The sequence below is a fragment of the Lithobates pipiens genome, unplaced genomic scaffold (assembly GCF_037356315.1).
Source record: "Lithobates pipiens isolate NorthernLeopardFrog02 unplaced genomic scaffold, aLitPip1_a1.2 Scaffold_3, whole genome shotgun sequence".
Lineage (NCBI taxonomy): Eukaryota > Metazoa > Chordata > Amphibia > Anura > Ranidae > Lithobates > Lithobates pipiens.
This window is the reverse complement of record NW_027507790.1, coordinates 5,104,414-5,118,351: the sequence shown is the minus strand read 5'-3', so window position 1 is coordinate 5,118,351 and position 13,938 is coordinate 5,104,414. Positions and strand designations below refer to the sequence as shown.

The following is a 13,938-nucleotide window of genomic DNA, read 5'->3' as shown; positions in this document are numbered from 1 at the left end:
ATGGGGGCACTGGATCGTCATAAAGTTTGCTGTAGTATGAGGTAAATTCCTGATTTATCGCCCCTGGGTCTTCAGTAGTAGAACCATTGGGCAGTTGTATGGCAGAGATGGAACTATCCAGATAATCTGTATGAGCGAGGAAGGCTAATAGCCTCCCATTCTTACCCCCGTGTTCGTGTAGTTTTGCCGTCAGGTGTAGTTGTTGTATTTTAGTCGTGTCCACAAGATGTAACTGTAACAGCTTGTGGGCATTCGTCAGGTCACCTCGAGTAGTCTCAGTCGGGTTGAGTATATGTCTACGTTTAGCCTCCTCAAGGGAACGTTCGAGATCCAGTTGTTGGGCCCTCCCCGCTCGTCTATGATGCTTAATACGGGATATGTACGATCCGCGCAATACCGCCTTAAAGGCATCCCAGGTAGGTCCCGTTGCCGTGGTGCCAGTGTTCGTGGACCAGTAGTCTGACATATCTGAGGGAATGGCCTCTTGTATCCCCGGTGTGGACACCCACAAGGGACTAAGTTTCCACACCCTAAATGAAGGACAGTGCCCCAGGGAAAGGGTAACTTGCAGTAGTGAGTGATCCGAAACTGTTTGAGAGATATATTTAATCGCCCTGACGACCGGCAGGAAACTCCCGGTGGCCAGTGCATAGTCTAGTCTGGACAAAGAGCCATACATTTTTGTTTGATATGAGAATACCTTTACCCCTGGGAATTTCCAACGCCAAATATCAACACAGGGGTTGACAAATTTGCTTGGAATCTAGGAGCCAGCTAAAAAAGTTAGGAGCCAGGTCCGTGACGGCGATCTGGACCTGTCCCTGGCCTGACATGGAGACGAGTGAGGGGAAGATAGCGCGCGCGCGCGCGCGTGCCCCCCCCCCCCCCCCACCTGTCTCCAAGTCATTGCCCATAGCTCTTAGAGGGACATTTTTAAATTGCATTTTAGTGTAAATATGAGATGTGAGGTCTCTCTGACCCCAGATCTCATATATAAAAGAGGACCTGTCATGCTTTTTTCTATTACAAGGGATTTTTACATTCCTTGTAATAGGAATAAAAGTGACACACATTTTTTTTTTTTTTTTAAAAGAACAGTGAAAAAAATAAAAATAAAAGTTAAAATAAGAAAAAAAAATTGTTTTAAATGCGCCCTGTCTTGCCAAGCTTGCGTGCAGAAGCGAACACATATATGAAAGCGGTGTTCAAACCACACATGTGAGGTATCGCTGCGATCGGTAGAGTAAGAGCAATAATTCTAGCCCCAGACCTCCTCTGTAACTCAAAACGTGCAACCTGAAGAATTTTTTTAAACGTCACCTATGGAGATTTTAAAGGGTAAAAGTTTGTCGCCATTCCATGAGCGGGCGCAATTTTGAAGCGTGACATGTTGGGTATCGATTTACTCGGCGTAACATTATCTTTCACAATATAAAAAAAAAAAAATTGGGCTAACTTTACTGTTGTCTTTTTTTTTTTATTAAATAAAAAATTTTTCCCCAAAAAAAGTGCGCTTGTAAGTCCGCTGTGCAAATATGGTGTGACAGACAGTATTGCAACGACCACCATTTTACTCTCTAGGGTGTTAGAATAAATAATAAAAAAAAATATATAATATAATATAATATAATATAATATAATATAATATAATATATTATATATATATATATATATATATATATATATATAAAATATAATATAATATATTATATATATATATATATATATATATATATATATATATATATATATATATATATATATATATATATATATATATATATATATATATATATATATATATATATATATATATATTTTTGTTTAGGGGTTCTAAGTAAAGGGATGGAGAAAGACTGGCCCATTAGCATTGTTGGTTGTAATTCCAACGGCCACCACAAGAGGGCGCCAGATTCCAGAAGGAACCATAGGATCACAGAAGGCCTCAAAGCCGGGGGCTCAATTACCGGCCGCCTGCGGCGCGGCCCGACGCGATCGCGCGCGGGGGGGGGGGGTCCACGGAGACGGGATACCCCCAGCTATGCTGCCCCAGGCGCAAGGTCGCTGATTCTAGTCGCCAATGCGACCTGGCGACCGGGTTTTGTCGAGCACTGTATCAACATATCCATAGGCCTCACACCATTTACTAAACATTCTTGATTCGCTTCCATGGGGTTTCAACCGATCCAGATCAGGCTGTAGCACCGAGTTGAAATCACCCACAATAAACGTAGGGCAAACAGGTAACAGTGATAACTTAGTACTCAAATCGGAGAATACCGTGGCCGTGGCTGGCGGAGGAACATAAATTGTGACCAGAATGACAGGAGTTCTTAGCACCGTGGCATGTAACACTAAAAACCAAGAGACCACCTGATGGCACTCAAACTGTAGCCCTTTGCGTATTAAGATGGCCACCCCACGAGCATAGTTAGAGTAAGTGGAATGAAAGTTGTGAGCCACCCAACACTTTAACGCAAGGATTTTTGAGCCCACCAGATGAGTCTCCTGCAGACAAAGAATATGCGGGTGCAGTCGTTTAATCTGCTCAAACACCAATGCACGTTTAAATTTAGAATTTAGCCCCCGAACATTCCAGGAGCATATGTTTACCTCAGCCATGTACGGGCTGGGAATAGTGTACAAGAACGTGAACAAGCGGGCGTAGCCCGCCCAGGAACCCCAAAACAGTCCCTCACCAGACAGCCAGAGCCACAGTACCTCCAGGGGGACAGGTGACACATACATACTCCCATCCATCCACACACCATACACTCCTCACCCATACAACAGACAACAAATAAAGGGCTGCCAAGTAGCAGCAACAACCCTGCCCTGCTCCCACGGAAATGGAGCGGGCTTGTACCCAAAACTGGGGCCATGCGTGGGGCGCATGGCCTAATAGCCATGCAATTATCCACAACTAGATAACCTCACCACAATGTGGCTCAAAATCGTTCTGCCTGGAGCAGCTCCCAGGTACTCATCCAAGAAATGGAGGAGAAAGAGTCCCGCAACATAAAAAAGTAAATCTTGTTAGTCCCAACATGTTTCAATAAGAGCAGCAGAGACCCGCCTCCCTGACCGAGGCAGTAGCAAAAAAGAAAAAAGGGGGGAGCAAAGAAGAAAATAGAATGATAACCATCCAGGCCATTATCCTTCAGGCAGGATCTTGAGGGGGTTGGGGTAGGGATTCCCACCATGCAAGGACGTTCTTGGGTGACTGGAAGAAAAGAACCTTCTCCTGATAGACAATACGCAGGGTAGCCGGGAATATCATAGAATACTTCACTGCGTGTTCTCTCAGCTTGCGTTTAACAGACTGGAATTGCGCCCGTTGGTTGCGAACCGCCACAGAATAATCCGGATACAGTGACACAGCAGCATTATTGATCTTCAAGCTGCCTTTCACTCTGGCCGCCCGCAGTATAGCATCTCTGTCTCTGTAGTTCAGCAACCTAATTACCATGGTACGTGGCGGATTGCCCGCGGGGAGAGGTCTGCCCGGGACTCTGTGAGCCCGTTCTATCACAAAGCAGGGGGACAGGGTGTCACGGCCAAATTCCTGCTCAAGCCAACATTCCAGAAAGGCCACTGGGTCAGACCCCTCTACCCGCTCAGGAAGACCCACCAGCCTCAGGTTGTTACGTCTGAGGCGGTTCTCGAGGTCGTCCATCTTGTTTTCCAGGGAGGCAATTTTACCCCCCGCCGTATTTAGTTTAGGCCAGATAGGGTCAACTGCATCCTCCAAGTCACTAATACGTTTCTCAGTCTCATCCACCCTTCCGCGCATTTTCTGAACATCCTGTCTTAGCAATGTAAAGTCACTTCTTATTTCAGCCACAGTCCCCATTAGAGCCACAGGGTTTACCTTAATGGTGTGCAGCACATCGGCAAGCGTCAGATCCCGGCCGCTCCCCTCCGCCTCCTCTCCCTCCGAGATCTGTGACTCCAGGATCGGGGGGTCCGGATGTCCCGGGGAGGACGGCGGAGAGGATTCCCCAAAGAGATCCGGCGTGGAGGCCGGAGAATCACAGAGCTCCGCGGTGGTGGTCCGGCGGCCATCTTGGCCCGAGCGTGTGTGCGCAGACATTCGCGCCGGCGGCTGCCTTCTGCGTTTGCCCATCCGCCGATATCACCTGCCAGGGAAGCGGGGGGGTCCTCCGGTGCAGTCGGTGTCTTTCGGTCGGCGATTGGCGCAGGATTAACCCAGGATGGAGCAGGATTGTAGCGGGAGAAGACGGAGCTGCTCAGAAAGACGTCCGCTCACATGACCACCTAGGCCACGCCCCCTGCGGAGCTAGGTTTAAAGAATATGTAAACCCAGCATTTCATATTCCAGATATGTGCCTGCTGTACTATGTACTTGTATGAAAAAGTTTCCTGTTCTCTTTGCATTGCTTACTTTAAAAGTCCCTCTGCTTTCCTATTAACAACTGACCACCCTAGGCACGAGAGCATTGCGTTGTCAGTTCTCTAGCATTGCTGGGAACTCAGCCTGCTCTCCTCCATTGATCAGACTCCCAACACCTATGCCCCCGCACCAGGAGTACCAGTGTGCTGTTATTTCTCCTCCCCTAGCTCTCTCAACTCCTTATGCAGCTGAGAACAGAGGGTATGTGATATATAAAAAAAATAAAAATAAAAATAAAATTATAATGGTCTTTTATATCTATACCCAATTGGTTTGCCTTTCATTTCTATTTTAAACTGAATGGGTTGTTTTACAAGATGCCGATCATGGAACTACTGTTGCTACTTACTCCAAAGCTGGTCATAGATGGATTGCAATTTGTCCGGTTCAGCAGACACCAACCAAATTTCGATTCATCTATGGCAATTCCAGCTCAGCAGAAATCGATCAACTTCTGACAAAACGGCACTATTGGAAAATGTTGCATTTCATCAGTGGCAACAGCATTGAACTATGTATTCTGGCAGCGAAGATTCCCGTAAGTACCTCCAATGTGTGGATGGGAGAATCAGTTTGATTGCCTGCAGACTGATTGAAAGGAAAAAAAAATCCACCAATGGCCAGCTTATCTATGCAATCAGGTCTGATTAACATAGTATAACTGTGTTCTGCACTAGTACATAAAAAGGGGCTTATTATGAGACACACCATCTTGGTTTTCCTACTGCTTGTCAGTTAACATCCTGGGTAAACATGAACATTAGTCTGCTTGCAACAGTGTGTTCTGTTCTATCCCAGGTGATAATGCAGGGAAATCTCCTGAAACCTAGACTGCTGATAATACTTTATAATCAGTTACTGCAAAATATTTTCTTTTCTCATTTGGAATAAAGGTTTTACATAAATAAAAGCTGATTGTTGTAAGTACTCCTGTCAGTATTAAATGATTCATCTCATCCACGTAATTGCAAGAGAGCTCACAGACTTACTGACTAGATTACTAGATGAAAATTTGAGAAAGAAAACCTAAAACAGAAAAAAAAAAAATACAGCCGTCACTTCTAAGAACTGCAGTATAATAAAAGGTTTGCTTTTGTGTTTAAAGTGGTTCTAAAAGCCGAAGGGTTTATCGTAATGCATTAAGATAAAAAAGATTCTGTGTGCAGAACCCCCCCTTAGCCACCCAAATACTTATCTGAGCCCCATATTGATCCAGTAATGTTGCAAGAGAGACTCTGCTGTCCAGGACTCCCCCTCCTGATTGGCTGAGACACAGCAGGGGGTGTCAAAGTGATGCAAAGCAATGAGGAGAAAGAGGGGGGCAGGGACTTGCCATGGTTCCTTGTCTGAATGAACACACAGAGCAACGGCTCGACTCGGGTGCCTCCATATCAAACTGCTTGCTGAGGGGGCACTCAGCAGGAGGGTGGGGCCAGGAGTGATGGCGAGGGACCTGAGAAGAGGAGGATCTGGGCTGCTCTGTGCAAAACCACTACACAGAGCAGGTAAGGGTAACATTTTTATTTCTATTTTTTTTTTTAAAACTTTAGTATCACTTTCACACTGCTTTAACTGACCTGACAAAAGATACAGTCAGTCACTTTTTAGCGCAAAACTACTTTCGCAAGTGGTTGTATGTGCCACTGAAAACTTACATTTAAGCCAATAAAATAGTCTTAAGTATATGCTCCTTTCAAGTTATTTAGTAGATGCAACTTTTGCAGCAATTACATTCTGTATGGACAAGCCTCGATCAGCTTTGCAAATCTCTACACCAGTGTTTCTCAACTCCAGTCCTCAAGGCACCCCAACAGGTCATGTTTTCAGGATTTCCCTCAGATGAAATGGATGTGGTAATTACTAAGGCAGTGAAACTGATTAAATCACCTGTGCAAACTAATGGAAATCCTGAAAACATGACCTGTTGGGGCACCTTGAGGACTGGAGTTGAGAAACACTGCTCTACACCACACTTTCTCTCATTCTTCTGATCCAGCTCTGCATTCATGTACTAGGATTAGAAAGGGCCGTTAAGCCTAGCCATACATTTTTTTTAATTGGATTAAGATTTCAACCTGCCAAACCAGGGCATGAATACTGTTTAAGACTAGGTTCACACCGATGTGTTTGTCAAGTGCGTTTTTGCAGAAATGCACTATAGTCCATTTCACATGGTTTCATATGGTATACGTTCACATCTATGCATTTTTCAGCAGGTTTGTTTTTGGAAAGGGTCAGGGGCTTTATTTATTTTTTACCAGCAGTAGAATGCGTTTTGCGTATAGTAGACTTGAATAGACCCACACCAAAAACACAAAATGCTGCATTTTTTTTTAGTTTTTGCAGTTTTTTCCTCCATAAACTCTGAACGGCCGATTAAGGAGCGGGCGGCCACCACATCTAACAACCGATGAGTCATCAGCGGTCAGTGGGGTTCCCTGCTGGCAGATAAAATGTGAAAAAAAATTGCCGGCAATAAGATTTTATTCCTCATACTTACCTGTAAAATCCTTTTCAGTGCATCACGGGACACAAAGTAAGGCTAATATTCATTACCTACTGGGACGTCCCAGAGCAATAGCGTTGAGGGGAGACACCCTGCAAAACAATAGCCATCAGAATCTATATGGCAGCCCGCAGTACACTGCGGCCGAAAGCCGAATCCTCGGCTGCTCGAACATCTACTTGAGAAAATTTTGTGAACGTATGCACCGAAGACCAAGTAGCATCTTTACAAATCTAAGCCACAGATAACTGGCGGTCAAAAAGCTCAGGAGGTTTCTACACCCCTGGTAGAATAAGCTCTCATCCTAAAAGGGAGGAGCTTTACATTTCAGACCGTAGGCCTGAATGACCAATTACTGGACCCAATCGACCATGGAAGCTGCCCGCCCCTTTCTTGTACCAATTTGATTTCCACAGCTGACTGTAGAAAAGAGAATTCTCCCAATCATGTATTTCTGAGGATGACATTTTCTGGCTTCACACCAAGCAATATAAAAGTCTTCCAGACCTTATGATAAATTTTCCTAGCAACAGCTTTTCTAGCATTCACTAGGGTAGACACTACTGGTCCTGAGATGCCACAGTCCTTCAGCACCCCGGCTTAAATAGCCGTGCCTTCAAATTTAGAGACTGTAAATTGGAGTGGAATATGGGACCTTGAGACAGTAGATCAGGGCAATGTGGAAGCGTCCATGGCTCGACTATGGTCAGTTTCACAATCTCTGGGAACCAGGGCCTTCAAAGCCATGCTGGTGCCACCAGAATGACTGGAACCTCCTTTCTGAATCCTGCACAAGAAATGTGGAAGGAGAGGAATCGGAGGGAAAGCATAAACCAGGAAGTACTGTCTCCATGGAACTATCAGAGCATCTGCTCCGATTGCCAGAGGATCCTTTGTTCAGGACACAAACTGCTGTAGCTTGTTGTTGAATCTGGATGCCAATAGGTTGACCTTTGGCCATCCCCAACGTTAGCAAATTTTCTGGAACACTCCTGGGTGTAGGGACCATTCCCCTGGGCAGATTTGCTGGCGGCTGAGAAAATCTCCCTTCCAGTTCTCTACTCCCGGGATATGGACTGCCGATATAAATAGGCACATGTCCCTCTGCCCAGGCTAGTATGTTGTTAACCTCTTTAGAGCTGAATGACTCCTGGTACCGTCTTGGTGGTTTATATAGGCCACTGAGCTGGCATTGTTGGACTGAACCCCGATAGGGCAGTCCTGAAGCTCTACCATCCAGGACCGTAGGGCCAGATGTATTGCCCATAATTCCAGGATGCTGATGGGCAGGATCTGTTCTGTCCCTAACCATTTCCCCTGAGCTGTGAGCCCTTCTAGGGTCACTCCCCAGCCTGAGAGACTGGCATGTGTAGTCAGTACAGTGGAACCATGGTTAACGAGCAACATGGTTAACGAGAGTTTTGAAAGACAAGCAACTTTTTTCTTAAAATTCTGACTGTTTGCGAGTGTTGTCTTGCAAAACTAGCAGAATTCAAGCTAATGGGGTGTGCAGTACCGCATTTAGCCAGAGGTGCTGGGGATCCGGTGACACTCTGAATGGTTCGGAGCCGTTCCGAGTATGATGGGTATCGAAGGGTAGAGCCCCAAACTGAAAAATGATGTTCCTCTACTGCAAAATGTAGGAACCTCTGATGAGGCTGAAAGATAGGTGTGTGTAAATACACGTCTTTTATATCGATGGAGGCTACAGAGTCTCCCCTCTGGAGTGAGGCTACTACTGAGCATAGCATCACTCTTGCAAATGCACGGGCGCCCTGGTGAACCAAGGCGAAATGGCACACAGTCATGCGCCATCATACAGGTAAAAAACAGCCAGAAACCAGCAAAAATTGTAAACTTTGCAAACACCCATAGCGAGCCCAAAACTCCCCCATATGTTCACCGCACACAGGTGTCCAGCCTCTCGCTAGCTTGACTGATTGTTACTATCACTGGGACATCCCACAATATTAAGTAAAGGGGTTTCACTTACCTGTCTAGGGGCAGGGCAGCTTAGAAACCAAGAGCCCAAGCTTCACCCTTCACGGGTTCCTGTCACTTGAGGACCTTCAAGGACTGAGTACCCTTTTCACGTTTAGGGTCCACTCCTGTATAGAACCCTGCAGGAATGCCTTAGCACTGCAGAGTTCAGGATTCCACTTTGCAGGGTCCAGCGCTCAGAGGCCGCATTACAGGCAAAACCTTGCAGGATCTTAAATCTTCTTTGCGAGGCTCGGGTACCATTTATCTAAGCATATAAGCCTCTGTCAAGTGGATCCGATCAGTCAATCCTTTGATTCATTTAAGAACCGTTTGTGGGACTAGAGAACTGAAGCTAAGAGAGATCAAACAAACCTTGTCATCCACCTTGCAGACACTGGTAAAAAACTGAAATGCTTCCTGTGTGTGAGGGGTTATACAGGGGATCACTTCCTGTCTGAAGACCTTTGGGTTACCAGTGTCCAAAGGCACCTTGTCCCCGTAGTACCCCTACTTATTCACCAAAAAAAAAGTAGGTTAAAAATGAGAGTAGGCAGTTTTTGGCAAGTCCTTTATTTAAAAAAAACAATGTCCCCCCGATGTATCCATCGTCAATCACAATGCCCACTGCCAACCCACCTAAGGCTACCACTCTCTGCCAGCTCCGCCATCTAACAGTTCTAAAATAACTAGGGGGGCAGGGATCACTCACTGACATCACCGGTGGCCCCGCTTCTGGTGGCCTCATCAGCCTAGCATGCCCTTGGCCGACAACACCACCTATTCGTTATTTAAGACCTGTCAGACGGTGGAACTGGCAGACGGCTGGAGTGGTCCAACCCCCCCCCCCCCCCCAGTCAGCGGTGGGCGTTACTGCTGTGTGACTGCTGATGGTACCCCAAGGTTCTGTCCTTGGGCCCCTCCTATTCTCACTCTATACCTCTTCCCTGGGCCAGTTGATAACCTCCCATGGTTTCCAATACCACCTCTATGCTGACGACACCCAGATCTATCTCTCCACTCCTCAACTCACCCCCTCGATCACCTCACAGATCTCAAACTTACTGAATGACATATCAGTATGGATGTCAAACCACTTCCTCAAACTCAATCTTTCTAAAAGTGAGCTTGGTATATATCCTCCTTCACGATCCCCCCGTGACTTCACCATTAACATCAATAACACAACAATTGGTCCCTCCACACATGCCAGGGTCCTGGGTGTAATCCTAGACTCTGAGCTCTCCTTCAGCCTCCATATCCAATCACTGGCTAAATCCTGCCGCCTTCACCTCCACAATATCTTCAGAATTCGACCCTTCCTGACCAATGACACCACAAAGCAACTCATTCACTCCTTGATTATTTCCTGACTTGACTACTGCAACTCTCTCCTTAATGGCCTACCCTTATGCAGGCTATTCCCCCTTCAGTCTATGAATACTGTTGCTAGACTAATACACCTCCCTAATCGATCGGTGACTGCTGCCCCTCTCTACCAATCCCCTCACTGGCTTCCCCTACCCCACCATGTAAAATTCAAAATGCTAACCATAACATATAAAGCCATCCACAACATTGCTCCCCATGTACATCACCAACCTCATCTGCAGATATCGCCCAAATCGTCCCCTCCGCTCCTCCCAGGACCTCCTGCTTTCTAGCTCCCTTGTTACCTCCTCACATGCTTACATTCAAGACTTCTCCAGAGCATCTCCCATCCTCTGGAACTCCCCACCCCAGTCTGTCTGTCCAGCCCCTACCCTGTCCACCTTTAGGAAATCCCTGAAAACATTTATTCAGGGAAGCCTATCCCACACCCACCTAACAACTGTCCCCCAGCAACCCCCATCAAATCATTCTCTGCAGCCATTACCTTTTGTACCACCACCCCCTTCCTTTAGAATGTAAGCTCAATGAGCAGGGCCCTCCTGTACCTTTTGTATTGAACTGTACTGTAATTGTGTTGTCGCCCCCCCCCCCCCCCATCATACATACATTGTAAAGCGCTGCGTAAACTGTTGGCGCTATAAAAATCGTGTATAATAATAATATAATAATGATGGATCTACATCAGAGGGCCTTGTTAATTTAAATAAAAGGACCTATCAAAAACTGCCTACTGTCATTCTTTACACAATTTTTTTTTTTGGGTGAATGCGTAGGGGTACTGTTGAAGGCACGTGGCCTGCTATGGTTCATGAGGGAGTGCTCGCTCGTCCCCTCGCTTTCCTGACCTGCCAAGCTGCATGCTCGGGTAAGGGTCTGGTATAGATTTTTGGGGGACCAATTTATTCCTTTTATTGCTGGTAATTCTTGTTTTTACATTCAGCTGCCAGCGGGAAACCTTGCGGACAGCTATTGACTCATTGGTTGTTGAGGGCGCGGCGGCCTGCTATTCAGTTTGTTAAGAAAAAAAACAAAAAAAAACCCACGCAAACACATGAAAACTGCGTGCAAACAAACACACCAAAATCACACATTCTAGAATGCAAAATGTGCTAGAAAACTGCATCAACTGAATAGATGTGAACCTAGCCTAAAGCCATTTTAATGTCATGGCATTTCTCCTGGTATTACCATCTTGCTGGGAGACAAGTCTTTACCATTTTTTTTTAATGATTTTTGCAGCATACATCAGGATCTTCTTGTATTCTACTGCTTTCCTTCCCCTTCACAAACCTCCCAGGGCCTGCTGCAAAGAAACATCCTTGCAGCATAATCTGCTGCCACCACGTTTCATAGTGGGGATGATGCGTTTTTGTTTAGTGCCCATCAGAAAAAAAAACACTGTTGGTGTAAGCACTGCAAGTCCTCAGTTTTGGTCACATCATACAATAGAACTTCTTCCAGATGACTTCAAAGTCTTTCTGCAGGTGAGATGTCTTGAACATAAAGTTGCCAGTGGGTTTGTTCTGCCATAATGCAGCAACTGGTGAAGCACCCAGGCAACAGTTACAGTCTCTCCACTCTCAGCCACTGAGGTTTGTACCTCCTTCAGAGTGGCCATCAGTATCTTGGTGATCTCCCTTGCAGGTCTACTTCTTTGGTGGAGGGGGGGGTGTTGATCTTTAGAGTTAAGAGATGTGCCATGCTCTGTCACATTTCTTTTGTTTTCAAAAAAGTTTTATTAAAGCTATTCTCTGTCACATTTCTTATTGATTTATCTGTACTCCTGACATAACCTTTTTATGGAGATGCTTGAAGCATTTATTATGCCAAAATACTGATTTTCCAGTGGCTGGACCTTACAAATACTGCAGCTGGCGACTTTAAAAACACACCTACCTACCAGCTCATTAGATCCAGCGAAGCCTTATGGTGCCAAGATGGTGCTCAATAGGCTCCTGTGCTTATATCTTGGATTTGGGAGCCGGCTGTCACCAACTGATGATTTACAGCTGGCCCCCAAATGCACATGTGCAAGATCAACCATCTGGGGTTGACTGGTCCTTTAGCCTCCTGAGCTAAGGCATAAGGAAGTGGTTTTGTCATTTTACCTTTTAAACGGGTTATGGTTTCTCATCTTGTTATTTTTGTACGGCATTCTGCTTTAAACCTGCCTAAACACTACTTGGCACAATAATCCTCTGATTATGTAGTATGCCGTGAAACCAGCCAATTCATTTATATATGTTCACTGATGAACTGAACTGATGCTTACCATTCAGATTAAAAAATAATGAACCTCTTTAATCTGTATTACCAAACAGGTTTCAAATACCTTGGAGCTTTCACCAGTCGTACTGATTCCACTGTCCACACTGATGCTGCTTGCACTGATGGTTTTGCCTGCATTGGCACTGCTTGTAGTGAAACTGCTTGCATTGGTCCTGCTGCCCAAATTAAAGCTGCTTGTACTTATCCCACTGCCAGCATTGGTGTTGCTTGTGTTCACACTCCTTGCATTGACACCACTGCTTACATTGATGTTGCTCAAACTGACTTCGCTGCCTGCATTGACTCCACTTGTATTGATGCTGCTGGTGGTGGTGGTGACACCACTGCCAATTCTGAATGGGGAAGCCGTCAGACCCAAGGTAAGTTCTTAGAGGGGAAAAAAATAAAAATAAAATGATACACAGGTTACTTGCAGAACTCACACATTGAGATTTTGTCATATACTGCAAATGTTACAGAATTGATCCCAAATTGAAGATCTAGTTATTGACAGGTAAACTCTGGTTTAACCCAAATTAGTTCAAGTAAAATACCAGGAACCACGGGTACAGGATGAATGTCAGTTTACCTGATGTACTGTACTCAGGGAAAGAATTTGCACATTTTACACCAGAAGTCATTCGACAGGGGAAGAGTATCAGAAATGTTATAATTTCTGTATCTGTTGTAATTGGGTTTCCTTGTCGGGGATCTTCATCCTACCAAGGTTTTGATTTCTCTCAGGTGCACCTGAGGCATCCTACTGTTTACCTGTGAATGTACTTGTTGCATTGTCATAAATAAAGAGATCTTTAAAAAAAAACAGCTAGTGTATAATTCAGTGGTCATCAACCCTGTCCTCAAGGCCCACTAACAGGCCAGGTTTGCAAAATAACTGAAATACATCACAGGTGATATCATTTGCTGCTCAGTGATTGTAGTATTCTAGTCTGCATCTCCCCAAGGTAATACATAAAACCTGGCCTGTTAGTGGGCCTTGAAGTCAGGGTTGATGACAACTGGAATAATTATATCCTGATGTGTTACTCCTTGACACCTACAGGTGAAATATGGCTTGTGACAACTGCGAGGTTGGGTTGGATCGTGAATACTGGTGCGATAAAGAAGTTGTGTTTATTGCTTTATTGATGTGGAGAATAAAAGCTAAAACCTTATTGGTTGTTTTGATCAACAGCTACACCCTTGCTTCATCTTTCATAGACCAACCCCAATGCCTCTTTAGTCCATTAAGTAATAACCAGATCTATGTAGAAGGATCTGTCTGTTACGATGTAGAGAAGGCCAATTAGAAAACCCCAATATCAATACAATGTCTGTTGGCATGTAGACACTGTATTGTCAATATCCTATAGAACTT

The 13,938-nt window shown here is 45.1% G+C and overlaps 1 protein-coding gene across 3 annotated transcripts in view; it reads right to left on the bottom strand.

Moving 5' to 3' along the window:
- SMTN (smoothelin) overlaps positions 1 to 13,938 on the bottom strand; it is a 220,693-nt gene that overhangs the window by 52,618 nt on the left and 154,137 nt on the right. For all 3 annotated transcript variants that reach the window (XM_077461184.1, XM_077461185.1, XM_077461186.1), the window contains exon 10: positions 12,625 to 12,947. In XM_077461184.1, coding sequence (XP_077317310.1) covers positions 12,625 to 12,947 — 323 coding nt within the window. The remainder of the gene's footprint in view (positions 1 to 12,624; positions 12,948 to 13,938) is intronic.